Genomic DNA, 15,587 nt, shown 5'->3' on the forward strand with positions numbered 1-15,587 from the left:
ATAATCCAACAGATGGGGCTGTGGAGCTTGATTTCTGCACTTCTTGTCTATGCTCCTGTAGTTCATCAAAAATTGATATTCAATATAAATGTATCTTTTCATTTTTTGTACTTAGAACAGTAGGTTCAAGTAACAAGTATGTTTGATGAAACAAAGGTGACTGCACCTAAGGTGATTGTTACTAAGCAACAGTGAAACAAGTTATAGATACCACATTTATTGCTAAAGGGCATGTACAGTGGAAGGGAACACTGGGTGTGTACTCTCATGATGCTGAAAACCCTCAGATTATGATAGTTATCAAATGCTGAAAATCTATTCAGATTCTTTTAGTTGACTTCTATCTGTACACTTTTAATTCCTTGAAATGAAATACCTGAACAGTAGACAAAAAAATGCAGAGTATTTAAACAGTTGTTTGGTTTTTTTTTAATATTATTGTTTCTAAATGAGGTCCTAAGTTTGGGTTTCTTGGTTGTAAAAAAACTTCCAATGTTTTCCTGACTTCAGTGAACAAAAGTGTGCCATGTAAGTTCAGTGTAACTGTGGTTTTAAATAGGGCTTTGGCGCAAAATACATTACTGTGTCATTGCTCTCTCTAACAGACTAAAAGGCTTAATAACAATGTACTTTATACCTGTTTCAGAGCTAAATAAAGTACACTAGACAGATTTGATTGGTGGTTTTAACTTTACATAAAGCCTACTTAAATCTCTGGCATATTGCCAAAGCAGAAATACATATATTTAGGAGCAAAGGTCACTGCTTTTAGTTCAGGGAGGAGTCTGCAGTAGTGTCTACAAAGTACCCTTCTCCTTAGTATCATATTTAGAGCATGCATAATTTAGAAACTTCCTGAGCTACACTGTATTTCAGAGCCATGGTGCTAAATAACTATCAGTAGTCACACGCCTCTCTATTCATATGGTACTTTTTGACGTAAAGTAGGTTTGGCCTTCAGAAAGGCTTGTGGAGGTAGGCTTCACAGTTCAATTTTGTGCTTTGTGAAAAGCAATTTGCTGCTGTTTCAGGCTTATCATCTGTTATTACTGAATACTTACGTGTTTAGTTATTAATAAGGCCAAAATAGGCCCCCCAGTATTTGTTTTTCTATTGATGAGTAAAGACTGTTGCTCAAACACAGGATTTTTTTGCTTTGTAAATCATATACAGTATTTAATCCTTTAGTCTGACCTCTTGCATGATATATTTGCTAAGTTTATTTTAGCAAGTTATGAGATCTGTAAAGGCTATGCCTTTATGTTACACTTCTTGCTTTAACAATTAATGCTTTGAGTTTTAGGGTAAGAAAACACCTTGTGGGGCAAATAGATTTTAACTTAGATGGCAATGTGCAACATTTTCAGTATAGAAATGAAGCTGGATAGAGTTGCCAGTTCTTTTAAATCCTTTGCAAAGCCCTGTGGAGTTATTCTGAGAATTTTATTTTCTAATCTTGATTTGGGTTTAGGGAGAGTAGTAGGAAGCTGGAACTTTAATGTAGCTCACAATTTAAAGAGATATTGCCATCTCCAATTCCCTCATATTCTAGGGCCCAGTTTTCAAGAGCAATAGTACACAGTGCTGACTTTTATTCTCTCCTCAGTAGGGAAGGACCTCAGGTGTATTAGGGCATGAGAAGACAACCTACCAATTGGGTGTTTGGGTTCATGAGTAGCTTTCCATTCATTTTGTCAACGCACCTCGCAGTAGAGTTTTTTCTAAGCAAGGTATTTTATTTAAACTGAGAGTCTACATCCAAGTTACTTACGTGGAGCATCTTTAAGGTTCTGTTAGAGAGTAGAATTTTTTAAGGAACTGTTTGAGTCTGTGTTAGTCATTCAGGTAGTAATGTTGAATATGCTAAGTTTTAGACTACACAGAAGTATAGATCTGAGAGGAGCCTTGGGATTCTTCTTTTGCACTTGAAGTAGTGTTAAATATAGCTAGATGATTACTTAGCAGATTTTCACCTAAAGTGTTCAGAAGTCTCCAACAGCAAGAATTCTGTTTTTTGCTGATGTCCTACCCAAGTGCTTAGTTATTTTTTAAGGTTCCCCAGTGTCTAATTTAAGTCTTTAGCATGTGTAATCAATATATTCCTGTCTTAGTCACAGCTCTCTAAGAACAGTTTGAGATACTTGCATTCCTTGCTTCTAGCCAGCTCTTTTTAATAGGGATAAAGGTAGCTACTCAGCCTTTTCTATAGATTAAGTCTTCTTACAATCCTCTGAAATCTTTCCAATTTTTGTACTTTACAGTTCATTACCAGAGACCAGACAATATTTTAGCTGGAGGATTCATCAGCACCGAGTAGAGCAGAATAATTATTCTCTATATATTGCAGAGATGTTCTGTCACAAATAGTTAAATAGCAACTTCTCAAAGCATCAGGTGCTAGGAGGCCACCACTTTTAGTTATTCTTAAAGCTATTACTCTTACCTCTTTCCTTCTTGTGTAACATTCCATGACAGTACCTTTCTTTACCACTAAACTTTTACCAAGTTTTAAATCTTCCTCCTTGAACAGAACTTGTTTGTCGAAGCGTCAGTCTTGTGGAGCTACCCTTTTCCTCAAAGGCAATAAAAGAATAGTACTAATTTTCTCCCTAAGAAGCCTGAGTGCCATCTCAGCTGGCATTGCCTTTGACAGCTCCACCTCTTCGGTCTGACTAGGCTTCCCAAGTACATTGAATCTAGGCTGTGTGGGTATACTTCAGCCCTTTGGTGCCTGCCAGCCTGATACCTTCAGTAGTTCTTTTTTCAACAGCATTGCGTCATTATGTGTATTAAGTTCATGGTTACTGTAAACCCCTGAAAAATGTCTAGGCATTTGTTCCGTAGAAAACATACTTGTAATCTTGCATTTTATTTTGCTAAATGTAGTTATTTTTATTTCATTAGCTTCTATCTGGTCTCCAAAGTGAGATGGTTTTGAATTCTGATTCAAAGTGTTTGCCTTCCCAAAAAGCAATCTGTAAATTCTAGAAAACCTTGTTTTCATTATCCAAGCAGATAAGGAAAATATCAAATATGACTTCATTAATGATTGGCTTCTGTATGACCTCAGCTAGGGTGCCCTCTCAGTTTGATTGTAGACTGCTGGTAACTCTTAATATACTTTCAGGTGTTTGTGCTCTCCATTTCATAGCGATACCATCTAGGCTGTGTTCCCCTAGTTTGTTTATGAGAGGTAACTATGCTGTGTATGGGAAAGCATCAGAAATGTCGCAGTTCAAAATATGAAGATTTTCAGACTGCTGCTTGCTGAGTGACAGTCTCATTTTAATCAAGGGGTTATGTAGGAGTTCCAGAGAACAGATGCAGCCAAAGCCCTGAACCTATTCTATGGTTTGGAAATACTACTGTGCAGCTAAATGTGCTTCCCTTCTGGACTACAGGTTCAGAGCTACTGTGTATTTTTATGTTGCAGCAGAAGAGTGGACTGAGTACCTAATAATCAGCTTTACTTCTTTGTGTTAGTGCCACTTCATTTTCAGCAAAAGATTCCAGAGCCTGACATTGTTAGAGGAATCCAACTTTCCGACCTGATCTGTAACCTTTAAGGCAGAAATTTATTTAGTTGAAGTTTGCATCTTTGTAACTATTCGATGTTGCATCATGTAAGGTCCATTTGTCTTAGAAAGGGTTTAATAAGTAATTGTCTTGTGGGAAAGGGTGATATTTTAACCTTCTTCAGAAAAAATTTGAACACTTCTTTGTTTCAAGCTTCTACTCTGCTTTAATCAATAAAGACTTGTCTAAATTTGAATTAACAATTTTTAGAGGGAATTTCCAGTGTTTTACTCCCTTTTAGCCAGGCATATTTGTGAAATTTTACCTCACGACATTCTGAAAAGGTTTTATAATTATAAAAGTTTGTTAAGTAATGTTTTATATATTTCTGATGCTAGCTCTTTATAATAATGTTCTGACACCTGAGGGGAAAAACTTGACAGAGATGGGTAATTTTCCATGGTAGTGAAGTTACTTAGTAGGTGAAAGTAAATGCCTGATATGCAAAATAATGCACTAACTGCAAGTGTTGGTGAAATCAAGTAGCAGTTTTTAAAAATAGCTTAAAAAAAATTAGTCCCCTGTGCTCTTGTGTGTGTTTATAGATGTTTGCTGCCAGAAAAATGCATATTGGCGTGTCACAATAGCAAGTGGCCTACTTCCCATGGTTGCCCTTTATGGGAGAAAACATATTTGCTTACTTAGCTGTTTGAGGTTCTTGCATTGAATAAATAGCTGAAAGCCGTGGAGGAATTTGCCCCAAATGTATCATCTATAGTTGTCTTTTTCTCAGGACTTGGTATTTCTAATAGAAATCATTCTCAGTCACAGAAATCAGAAGATTTATGTGAAAGGAAGGCCAGTTCCTAATAAAGGAATTTCTCATAAGGGAAGGTGAAGTCAGTTTTTAGGAGTATTTTTAGAAGTTTTTTTGTACTTTGCAATGCTTGCATGTAATTTAAGCTGGAACTTTTTTTTTTCCCTAATGCTTAGTAGAAAAAAATCTAAAAAGTTTTCCAGTTCAATATTCAAGATATCAGCTGCATCTTACACTTTTCTAAACTACTTGAAATGTTATCTGGAGGGGAAGACATTCAGTCAGTATCTTGTTATACTTAATATACTGGTTATTTACTACCATGTCTGTATGTTACCATATGTAACCCTGCCTGCATATGAGTGCTCTGACACATCTGGGCCTCATTCATCAAAGAAAACAAGGGTTTGGATGTACACTACAGGTTTAAGAGCATTTACTGAGACTGGAAATGTAATTTACTGTGAACAGCTGGATTAATGTTTTCTTGAACAGTGTTGTTAGACACTTGCTACAGGTACCATGGGGATTCTACCAATATAGTTACTTACACTTTAGGAGGATTTGGTCAACAATTCTCATTACAGTAATATTTCTTATGAAGTAAATCTGTAATGATGTACATTATAAGCAATTTATATATTACGCATTTAAGTCAACAGAATTCCAGTACACAAAGGAGCTGGAGCAGAGCAGTAGCTGTCCTTATCCCATTTTTATCCAGGTTGTGTGGCCATAACTCTTCAGGAATGTTCCTTTCACTCCAAACATACATATATACAACTTCTGGCATGCATCTGCAAATAACAATTTTTCCTTGTTTCTTCACAAATATGTTTACGAAAGTAAACATCAGTGTTGAATTTAAGATACGTATTTGTAAAATGGAATTGTTTTTTGATTGCTTGATATAGGACCAGAGCAGCATCAGAAAGAACCAAAACTTTCTTACTGCTGTATATAAAAAACACAATTGAAATTTCTTACTCCCAGGCTTCACAAGTTAACCTCTGAGTTACACAGATTAACAACCAGGCAGCTGCAGAAGGTGGGAGGAGGAAAGGGAGAGCTATAGACTTCAAAGATTCAGTGGTCTATAGCCTAAATATGCCCACTACCAAATCCAGTTCCTAGTGAAGTAAAAGTGAGAGAGAAGGCTCTGCCCTCACTCTGTGCCATTTGTGGGTACAGACATCTATGCAGACAGTCTTTCCTTCTGAGCAAGTTGCCTGGTATTGCTGTCTGTTTTTTCTTGCAGACTAGTGAAACAAAATCTCTGTGTAAATAACACCTGACTTACTAATATACATATATAAATGTTTATACATATAGTGGGCTTTGGGTGATTAATTGCAGCATATTAAAGTTCATGAAAAATTATTTTACATAGCACAGTGCTTCCATACTGTAATGGATATTATTACCCCTTTAAGCCTTTTTTTTACAGCTAGGAAACTGGAACTTAGGAATGTCAGTGCTTCTTGGGATTTCTCCTGATTCTTCTTTTTCTTCCTTTTTACAGTTATGTCATGCCTCTTGTCAGTTACCATGTGCTGAAACTTGAACGTCTTTGGTTTTGTTTTAATTTATGCTCTAAAATCTGCCCTGAAGTAAAAGTAATTGTCGTACTAAACCTAGATAAGCTGCTTTCCAATTCTCTGTCTTCCTCTCCCCCTCCCTCTGGAAACTGTTGTGTGTTTATCACATAGAGGCTTGTGGCTTGTTTTGTTGCCAGTTCTTCAAAGTGGAAGGCAGCTTTTACTGTGAAGTAGAATACATTTTTCAAGTCGTTATTTGTTGTTCTTTAAAACAAATCTTTGTGAGATTGACTTGAGTGCCTCTTAGCTTCTGTAATATAGAATATTGAAAACAATGCTGAGGCGGTACTAAGGCAGGGTTCGCTCTTTGCTGACACAACAGTATATTTACCATCTGGCACTTTGGTCTGCCTCCTAAGCTCCTGTGTGCGATCTTAGGGACAAATGGTGCACTTGATTTTGTAGCTAATCGGACTATAATATCAGCAGCTCTTGACATCAGCAAAAAATAACCACTGAATGTTTGACTGGCCTGTGATGTTATTCCTCGAAGGGCTTATCATAAAGTGCAGTCTCAAAAACAAGTATTTTAAATTACGGGTCAGTATTGGTGAAATAAGTAAAACTCCTTTCTTCTCCCTCTCCCAACTCTACAATGACAGAGTTTAATGTACACTATGAAAAGGAATGCATGCCACTATTTTATTATTTCAGGCAGACTTCCTGAACATACGTTGTACAGATGCTGGTATTACGCAATCATACTGCACTTAGTATTTTAGAATGACAGAATGTTTGCATTCCTGTTCAACGTAATGACATGTAGATTGTATCATAGAGCAAACACCACTTGTCTACTCCGAGACTGAAGCTGAAGCTTTAAGCTGTACTTTTCTAGATAATTATTACTATTTTTTTTTCCTGAAACCTCTCTATGTTTAAAGGAAATTTCATTTGTGGCTTTCCTACCTCTGCTGTTGACAGTCATTGCAGAGGTTTTTGCAAGCTTCTGCACAGATTTGTTCGTTCCATTTAACACCAGACTCTCTTTTGCTAAAAGTTCTACTATTTTTCTCTATTTCTAGGCGTTTGTGTAGATGCCTAGTCTCATACTGCGAGTTTTCTCATTATTTCACTTTCCTTCCCTTTACAATAGATCAAGAAAAAAAGTTCTGAAGAGAATTATCTTTGCTTGCTTTTCCATCATTTCATATTTCTATTTTTTTCTCATTTCCAGAAGAATTTGAATGCTTTTCTCCTTGAGTTAGTTTTAATGTCTTATACTTTGTAAGCATTTCTTCCTGAGAAACTGAGCCTCATTACCAAATCCCCTTAATTCTCTCGTCATCCCCAAAAAAACTGTGCCCCTGTTTAAAAAAAGTTCTGTTGCATGGGCCTGTTCAAGAACAAGAAGTGTTTCTGTAATTTAAAGATAAGACGTAGTTATCTAGTTATGCATTGGTGGTGGTTGCTGAAACAGGTTCCCTCTCACATCTCTGCCCTCCCTGCAGACGTCAAGATGTGGCAAGTTGGACATACAAATTTCTTGCAGTAGCTAGATTTTCTAGGTGATACAGAAGACCAAAGGGAATGGGCTTGTCTTCCAGGATTTTATAAGTAATAAAAAAAGCCTGTAGTATCTTTTTCTGAACATACATGGCCAGTATAGGGAAAGACTGGAGAACAGCATTGGGGGAAAAAGAATGCTGTCAAATTTAACACTAGAAAAAGTTTCACTTGCTAGTAATTAATTCCTTTTATTGTAGACTGTCAGAGCTAAGCCTTATTATGTCTTCTCTTTCTGTTGCAGCAGAAGTCTTGCGTTCATAAAAAGTTCTGCTTCCTCCAACATGAGTGTTTTCTAACAGACATAGCTGACTTGATGCCAGGAAGTTTTGTAGGCTTACTAAATGTAAGTCTTAGAAAATAATACATAATAGTGAGAAAGAATCAAGGAAAACAGTTTTTATTCTGGAAATAAGTTATTCCTGAAAATTCTGAATAATCAGAAGGAATTCTTTGTAGAAGTTACTATGTTTGTGTCATGGTTGTGGAGCTGCAGTATCTGTACGCCAGACTGGACCATGAGACCACACAGTTCAACCTGCTGCTTTTTGTCTTGGAGGAGCCAAGGTAATTTGCCAGGGAGGATATGAAAGTGCAGGCACTCAAATCCTGCTGTGGAACCATGGGTTTAACTGCCACCACAGCATCTATATGGGCTGCCATGTGGAATTGCACACTACTATGAGTGCTCACCAGCAGAAGACTGGATCAGTCCTTGCAGGTTACACAGGGGAAAAAACATGGCTATTGCAGCTAACCGCCCTAATAAAAACAGTTTGAAACCATTCGTAAGCTTTTGCTGGTATCAGAAAAATCAGACGAGGGCTTTTAAAAATTCAGTCTAAATTCTGTGGATAAAGGACACTTGTAGCAGCATTGGTGCACAGAATGGCCTATGTGGGTTTTTTCCCCCAAATTTCACTGTAAGAAGAACCCCACCTAAATTTTTACTGTTAATGTAGTTGGATCAAATTTGTTTAAATAATTAGAGGTCAGAGTAACACAACTGACACATCAGATATGATTACAGATAATCCATATGCATTCAAATGATTGTGCCTCTATTTCTGTAGGAATTTCAACTGAGTATCTCTAATACATGATCGGTATGTATAAATTAATATATTTATGTTGCATTAATATTTTATGTTTTAAAATACTACACTAAGTGATTGAAAATTTTACCAAAAAAAAATTGGTTTTAATGATATTTTTAAAATACTTGTATAAAGTTGATTTATATGTCATCAGACAAAGAAAGTGATATTCGTGGTCCAGGCTGATCTGATGTGCTGCATTGCTTTGGTTCACTAAGTCATCTTGTCTGTTAGTATCTACAGATAAAAATGGATTATACTCTTTGGAGTAGTCCATAACATTAATGATGAACAGAGATTAATTTTGATTCAGTTTAAGCCTTGCTGTGTCTGGATGCAGGTGGTAATGCTCTTACATCAGTGATTTTTGACCTAACATAGCTATAAGCTCCTCCTGCGTCCTGAATCAGTTCCACTCACTTTGCTAACTAATGCTTTTGAAAACATTTTTGCTGCACCTTAGCTATTTCTGCACATCTGTATTCAGATGTATTTGTTGTGTTATGCTCAGCTTGTTTGTTGATTGCCACATTTCTTTTGTGGCACTGGCCCTACCAGGAATTGTATTTTACTGCAGTTCAAAATGAATGTTAGCATTGCATGTGAACTGTTACATTCAGTGTTTTCAATTCAAGCAGGATTTTCACAATGTTAATATTGGTATTGTCATAAAGTTGTTTGCTTTCATGGCTAAAAATTCTTTATCAGCCTAGTGAAGATGATACAAACAACATTCTGGAAGGCCTTTTCTGTTTGTATTTCCTTTATTCTGTTACTTATGCTTTCTTAGGCAGTGCTTCCTTTACAGTCTGAGTTAAATTATTAGTAAATAGACAAGTGTTATTTATGGTTTTGCTGTGACACAGATCTGCTTTTCTGTATGTGAACAGAAGTTTACATGTGTAATTCAGGAAGGGCTTATTTATTCTGCTCTGTTGTGGTGGCCCTTAATTTCTTAAGTTCCTTAGACATGATGAGTTCTCTGATTTACTAGTATTCTCAATTTAAGATAATGGAGCCTTCTGGCTATGACTTAAGACTTACGACTTTTAAGATTTATAGTAGCTGTATTCCATTTTTCCATCTATGAGTAATTTGCACCTTGTTTTTCATTAGAAAAATGCTTTTAATAAGGTTCTGTATTCATCATGAGAAAAAAATGGAAATCAATGATAAATTTTCTATATGCAGTCACATAATGACTTTTGAAATAGCATTGAGTAGGAAATTGTGTGCAGGAAGTAAAATTCACATACTCTGGTTTTTTTTCGGAAGCTTGGTGAGGAATTCAGACCCAACTGCCTGTAATATTATGTTCCTCTTTGAGGATATCTAGAAGTCAAATTGTAACACACTGCTTTTAAGATTAGTATCCATGTAGTAATAAATCTGTAATTTGTAACCAAATGCCTTCCTAGACAATCTATCTCCGGTAATATATTGTCAGACCACCATTTCTGCTCTTACCTGGTTTTGATTAATTCTTACATAAACCCTACAGAAAGATTATTTAAATTGATTGCTTGTTAATTTCTCAACTCCCTAACTTCTGCTCACATTAAGTGTCCTTTTCAAAATTCGAACATTCAGCTACCAGTGGAAAATAAAGTGTCATGCCGGTATTAAGATAAACTGTCTGGATTAAAAAACAAGCCTTGATACACCATAGGAATCAATTATCTTGGTAAAGTCTGAAGGAAGACATTAGTTTTAGGATGTATTTTAAGATCAAGAAAGGCAGGACACTGACAGTGCAGGATATAGGGTATTTTAATAAAGACATTACAGCATCAAAACTTGTATGTGTAAATATGGGGAGTTTTTAGTGAAGTCAACATGGCAGGTATTTGAATAGTGTACCAAGGGCTTCCTAGGTGGGACTCTACATGGGTAAAATTCCATACAAATTAAAGAAGAACATAAAATTACATAATCCAGAAGTGGAGAAGGCATTTAGACTTCTGACTGGAAGAGTTTGTTCTTTATATGGGATACTATTAAACTAATAAGCATCTGTCCTTTGTATTAGATGGTGAAGGCTAAACACATACAGGTTAAAAAAAACATTTGGTAAGTTGCAAATAAACATATGAAAACATATGATCACCAGTTTAATAAATTATTGGGGTTTGTATCCCCACAGCATTTACTCATTTTTCTCACCTAATTTTATCTTAATGTAGGATTATTTAGAAATGATCTTCAAAGAAGTAAGGATGTATTTGTACCATTTTCTATACAGTCGGTAAGAAGAAAAATAAAGTTTCAGTCTTTTAAATATACATCTAAAATTATGGTCTTACCTGAACTATAAAATTGAAAGCTATCTAGAAAACAAATCCAATTAGGGCTTACACACTTGAAAAAGTGAAATCTGATTTAATTACTTCTCTCAAAAGAAAATTACCTCTTTCAACATTTTATTATTAAAACTCTACCATTATTTTTATCACTGTAAAATGAACCATCTTGGAAGAGAAGTTTTCTTCATGGAGTTCACACTTTATTCTTTGTTACTTAATACTCAAGCTGAAAATTTGAGTCTTTATACGAATGTCCAATCATCTAGAAAATAGCCAGGAAAAATGCTTTACGATAGATAATATTTATATTCTTAGTTAAGGGATTAGAAAAAATTAAAGCATTGGAAAGAGCAAAATGGGTATTTTTTAATTTGTTTTTAATTGTGTTGTCTTTATAACAAGGTCATCATTATTGCTGAACATGCATAAATATAACAGCAGGCTTTACCAAATGCAGTGAAAATACGCTATTATGCTATGAAAAAAAAGAGTTGGAAATGGTGAAGTCACATTCCCATTTCATGTAAGAGTTCTAGAGCTGTGTTAGGAGTGAATGTAGCTTTATATTTGCAAGAGAACTGAAGACAGGGCCCTTGCCTTTGTTCAGATGAGATGCACAGCATCTCACCAGTCCTCAAGTGAAAGGGCTGAAGGACAGATAAGTGATGAGCCACAGGTTGTACCCTTTGCAAATAAGATTGCAATTTTTTGCTCAAATCCCATTTGCCTCCTTGAAACAGCAGTACTTCATGTGTGTAGATTTGGCTTAGTCTGTGGATATAAAATCAAGTATGATAACCAGTTAACTTACAGTTTCTCAGAAAATTAGACATTGGAATCTTAAAAACTTCATATATCTATATTAAAACCCTTGACTGGCAGATATATTTTTACAGAAAAAACTTGAAGATGTTTTCAAATTTAGTCATGTATCACCCTCATGGAGGCAGTGACAATTTCTTGCTGGGTAGAATCATAAGAGAGGCCAGGGAAGAATGCATGAGACTGGTGTGAGGAAATGGATATGATTTTTATTGAGATAACTTCTCAAAATTTTAATGTAAAACCACACAAAGATCTCTGTAGATAAGCAGAAAGATGTTCTACTCTCTCCTCAAAAGCCTATATATAATGCTGGTCCAAACAAGTATCATCCAATTAATTCCACTGGCTTTGTTGGAAAGTATGGCACTGTGAAGACTACCACCCTTAGCTGGATAAAATGACATTTTTCTAGTATCTAAGCAATTACAAATGCTACTGCCCTGGGTTCAGCAGTAGCAGTCATTTTTCTCCTTCTTAGTCGCTGGTGCAGTGCTGTGTTTTTGACTTTCAGCCTGGGAACAGCGCAGATAACACTGATGTTTTTAGTTGCTGCTTAGTAGTATTTACTCTGACCAAGGACCTTCTGAGCCTCATGCTCTGCCAGGGAGGAGAGGAAGCCAGGAGGAAGCAGAGACAGGACATCTGACCCAAACTAGGCAAAGAGGTATTCCATATCACAACATGTCATTCCCAGGATGTAAAAGTGGGGGCAGTTACCCAGAAGGGCTAGATCACTGCTGGGGTTGGGCTGGGTATCGGTCAGTGGGTGGTGAGCAGTTGTATTCTCTTCCCTTGTTATTTCCCTTATCATTATTATTATTGGTGGTAGCAGTAGTGGTTTGTGTTAAACCTTAGTTACTGGACTGTTCTTATCTCAACCCATGGGAGTTACATTCTTTCGATTCTCCTCCCCATCCCTCTGGGAGTAGGGGGAGAAAAAAGTGGGGGGAGTAAGCAAACAGCTGCGTGGTTTCTGAATGACAGGCTGGGCTTAAACCACGATTAATCTAATACACCTTCATTAGACACTGACTTCTTTTTGCAAATGGTATTTAACATGTTTTAGTTTTAATACTAAAATTGGATGGATAGAAGGACTAAGCAAAGGGAAATTTAATGGTGAGGAAAGAAAGTAAGCTGGAATAGTGGAAAGGAAGAGAGAGAAAATATTTGTATGAAGAAACTTTTCTGAGAAATACTCAGTAGAGGGTTTTATCTCCAAGTAATATATGAACATTTCCGTGCACATGTATCATATAGATAAACTTTTGAAAAATAAGACTCCTTTGCGATTGTGCTTAGTAACCCAAATTCTTTTGGATTACTTCAAATATTATTCCTAAATAATAGTAAGATAACCATTTTTCTTTAAATTGGCAGTTTGCCTCTTGAACATTTATCTCAAATTAAATTTGTGTGAACTGAAAATATATATATTTTTATTGGGCCTTGCTGCTGCTCACTGTCTAATCAGAAAATATGTGATAGATAACACCAGAAGCTCTTCTGGTCTTGAAGGAAATGTCTCATCAGGAAGGACTGCTAGAGAAGAGGGCTAAATACTAGCTATTGGATACTAGATCTATTTCTGCTTTGGAGAACAAAAGGCCACAGGTTAAATAAGTGAGTTTCTAACCCCATACTTTGAATTTTAATGGTGAAGGCTTTTGCTGCTTAAAATATTTCTGTATTGATAAAGTAATTATTGCATTATAAGAATAGTTAATTATTATTTCTCTTTAAAGTATTATAATTAAAACTTCATGCAATTCATATATATTCCAAAAGTATTGGGTGGGTTTTGTTGGTGGTTTGAAGCATGTCCAAAAATTACAGATGGGGTAATGTTTGAAAAGGGTGATGACAATTTTTTAAAGCATAGAATGCCATTTCAGCCAAAGCATAAAGTAGTCTGATGCTTTATTGGCATTTGAACCATAAAAGGCCTTTTAATATTTTGTTGAGATGTGTGTGGTAAATCAAATATTTGATTGTAGAGCAAAGCAAGAGGTGTGCTACGTGGGATTACAGTTATGATTATTTTTACCAATCATTTTATAACTCTGTCCTTTGCTTGTGCTCCATGCATAGGGAGTTGGCCTTTCAGTCCACGGACATTTCCGAGTTGCTACAGAAAAGACAGTTTTTGCAATGCCAGAAACAGCAATAGGTAAGTATTTTAACTGATTATGACATGCTAATGTGTTTAAAGTTTCACTGTTTGTGTAATGAAGATGAAATGTCTTTGACTGAAAATAGTTGAGGTAATGAAAGAATTTTAAAAAGGAATTGGAGGTGACCATGTGTGGAAAGTATCTTCTATTAAATTAGTAGCAACTTATCTATGTTCTGGCAAGCTGATCTTGAGGCTCTTAAACCTAGGGTTTACTGTCTAGACAACATGAAGACTGTCAGGATACAGTCTGTAAAAAATGGAAGTAGATCTGAGGAGCTAAGTCTTTGCTACAGATGTAGGCAGATGACGTCTGAAGATCCCAGTGCAAGCATGTCAGCTCTGCATTTGGAATTCAGTGTGAGTCAAACTCACTGTACTACAAGCTGATCTGCAATGTTAATGAGACAGATTTTTAAATTCTACCTTTCCTTGTAGATTATTAATGTAAGCCCATTACAGTTGCATACAGATTGTGCCTAGGCGAGATTGCAGTGTCATCTGTTTTAATAGCAACATGTACTTTGTGTTTTCTAATGTTTGATCCTACAGCTTGTCAGCTGAGATGTATAAAATAAAATGTGTCTGAGAGCTGTATGAAGATGGTGGCATGGCTCAAGAAAAGTCAGTCTGATTACAGTGAAATCATTGTGAAATCATTCACATTTTCCTTCAAGACAATCCTGGCACCAACAGGGTATCCACATTGAACTATTACAGTCTGGCATATATACTCCATTAATGCTTTCATCAATGTTGAAGTCCCTTTTCCCTGCTTATCAACAATGTTTATGAAGAGTTCTCAACGCCTGTAACCTATCCTGCATTCCTCTGCAAAATTTTTAGTTTCTGTGTCTTTCCAAAGCAAGGCAGCTGAAGAATGATTATAGTTGTTATCTTTATGTCCTCAAGCAGGAAAATGAGAATAGTCTGAAATATGTGGCTCTGTTAAAAAAATTTTTGAGAGTATAGAATTATATACATGGTTATATGGCTTAAATGGTGGTGCTATTAGGTTTAGCCTTAGTTTCATCTCAAAGAATCAATTGTGAGAAGTAGCGATCATTATATCAGGACTAAGTTGTAGCATTCTGCTTTTGTTGAGAGTATTTTAAGTACAGTAATGTCATTACAGCTAATGTTAAAATGCATGCTTAGCTGATAGGATTTTTGTAGTGTGCCCTGTTCGTAATGCTTAAAAGGTCTAGCATTTTTCATATTTTTAAAGGGAGTTTTACATATTACCTAATGTTTATTGCCATCCAGCCTGTATGAAACATTTCACAAGACATATTCTGAAATTCTTAAGATACTGAGCTGCGTTGTCAAAACATAACCCGCCAAATATAAGCAAGCTCACTATCATTTTAACTCGTGCAAAAAATAGTAGAGCAGTTCCTGCTAGCTGTAATTTCTCTGATCAGATAAATTTGGGATGAGAAAAATAAGAACTTTTGAAGCCCTTCGGATATCCTTCTCTGCTGAAGGACAACATAGTAAACTAAGTAGCTCCAGCACTAATACAACATGGATTTGCTAAACTCCTGAAGTTCATAATCAGCTGTTGAACGATAAAACCATTTGAAAGAAACAATGCGGGTTTATTTGTTTTTTAAACTAAACAGAGAGGTTCTTTGGCATATGAAATTATTCTAATAATAAAAGATACCACCTTTGCTTTCTTTTTCAAAGGTAAAGATGTGAGTAGTGTTATTTTTAAAAAAATATTTACATACATTTCTTGTGTTGACA

At 35.8% G+C, this 15,587-nt stretch overlaps 1 protein-coding gene across 2 annotated transcripts in view; it reads left to right on the forward strand.

The window, feature by feature from the left end:
- The window catches only part of HIBCH (3-hydroxyisobutyryl-CoA hydrolase), a 42,702-nt gene that overhangs the window by 6,951 nt on the left and 20,164 nt on the right, over nucleotides 1-15,587 (forward strand). For both annotated transcript variants that reach the window (XR_009963096.1, XM_062610041.1), the window contains exon 7: nucleotides 13,754-13,832. Coding sequence is in view for 1 of the 2 variants with exons in the window: in XM_062610041.1 (XP_062466025.1) it covers nucleotides 13,754-13,832 (79 nt within the window). In the remaining variant the exon portion in view is untranslated. The remainder of the gene's footprint in view (nucleotides 1-13,753; nucleotides 13,833-15,587) is intronic.

The sequence above is a fragment of the Pezoporus occidentalis genome, unplaced genomic scaffold, assembly GCF_034315485.1.
Source record: "Pezoporus occidentalis ecotype Australia unplaced genomic scaffold, CSIRO_AGI_Poc_V1 ctg143, whole genome shotgun sequence".
NCBI classification, from domain to species: domain Eukaryota; kingdom Metazoa; phylum Chordata; class Aves; order Psittaciformes; family Psittacidae; genus Pezoporus; species Pezoporus occidentalis.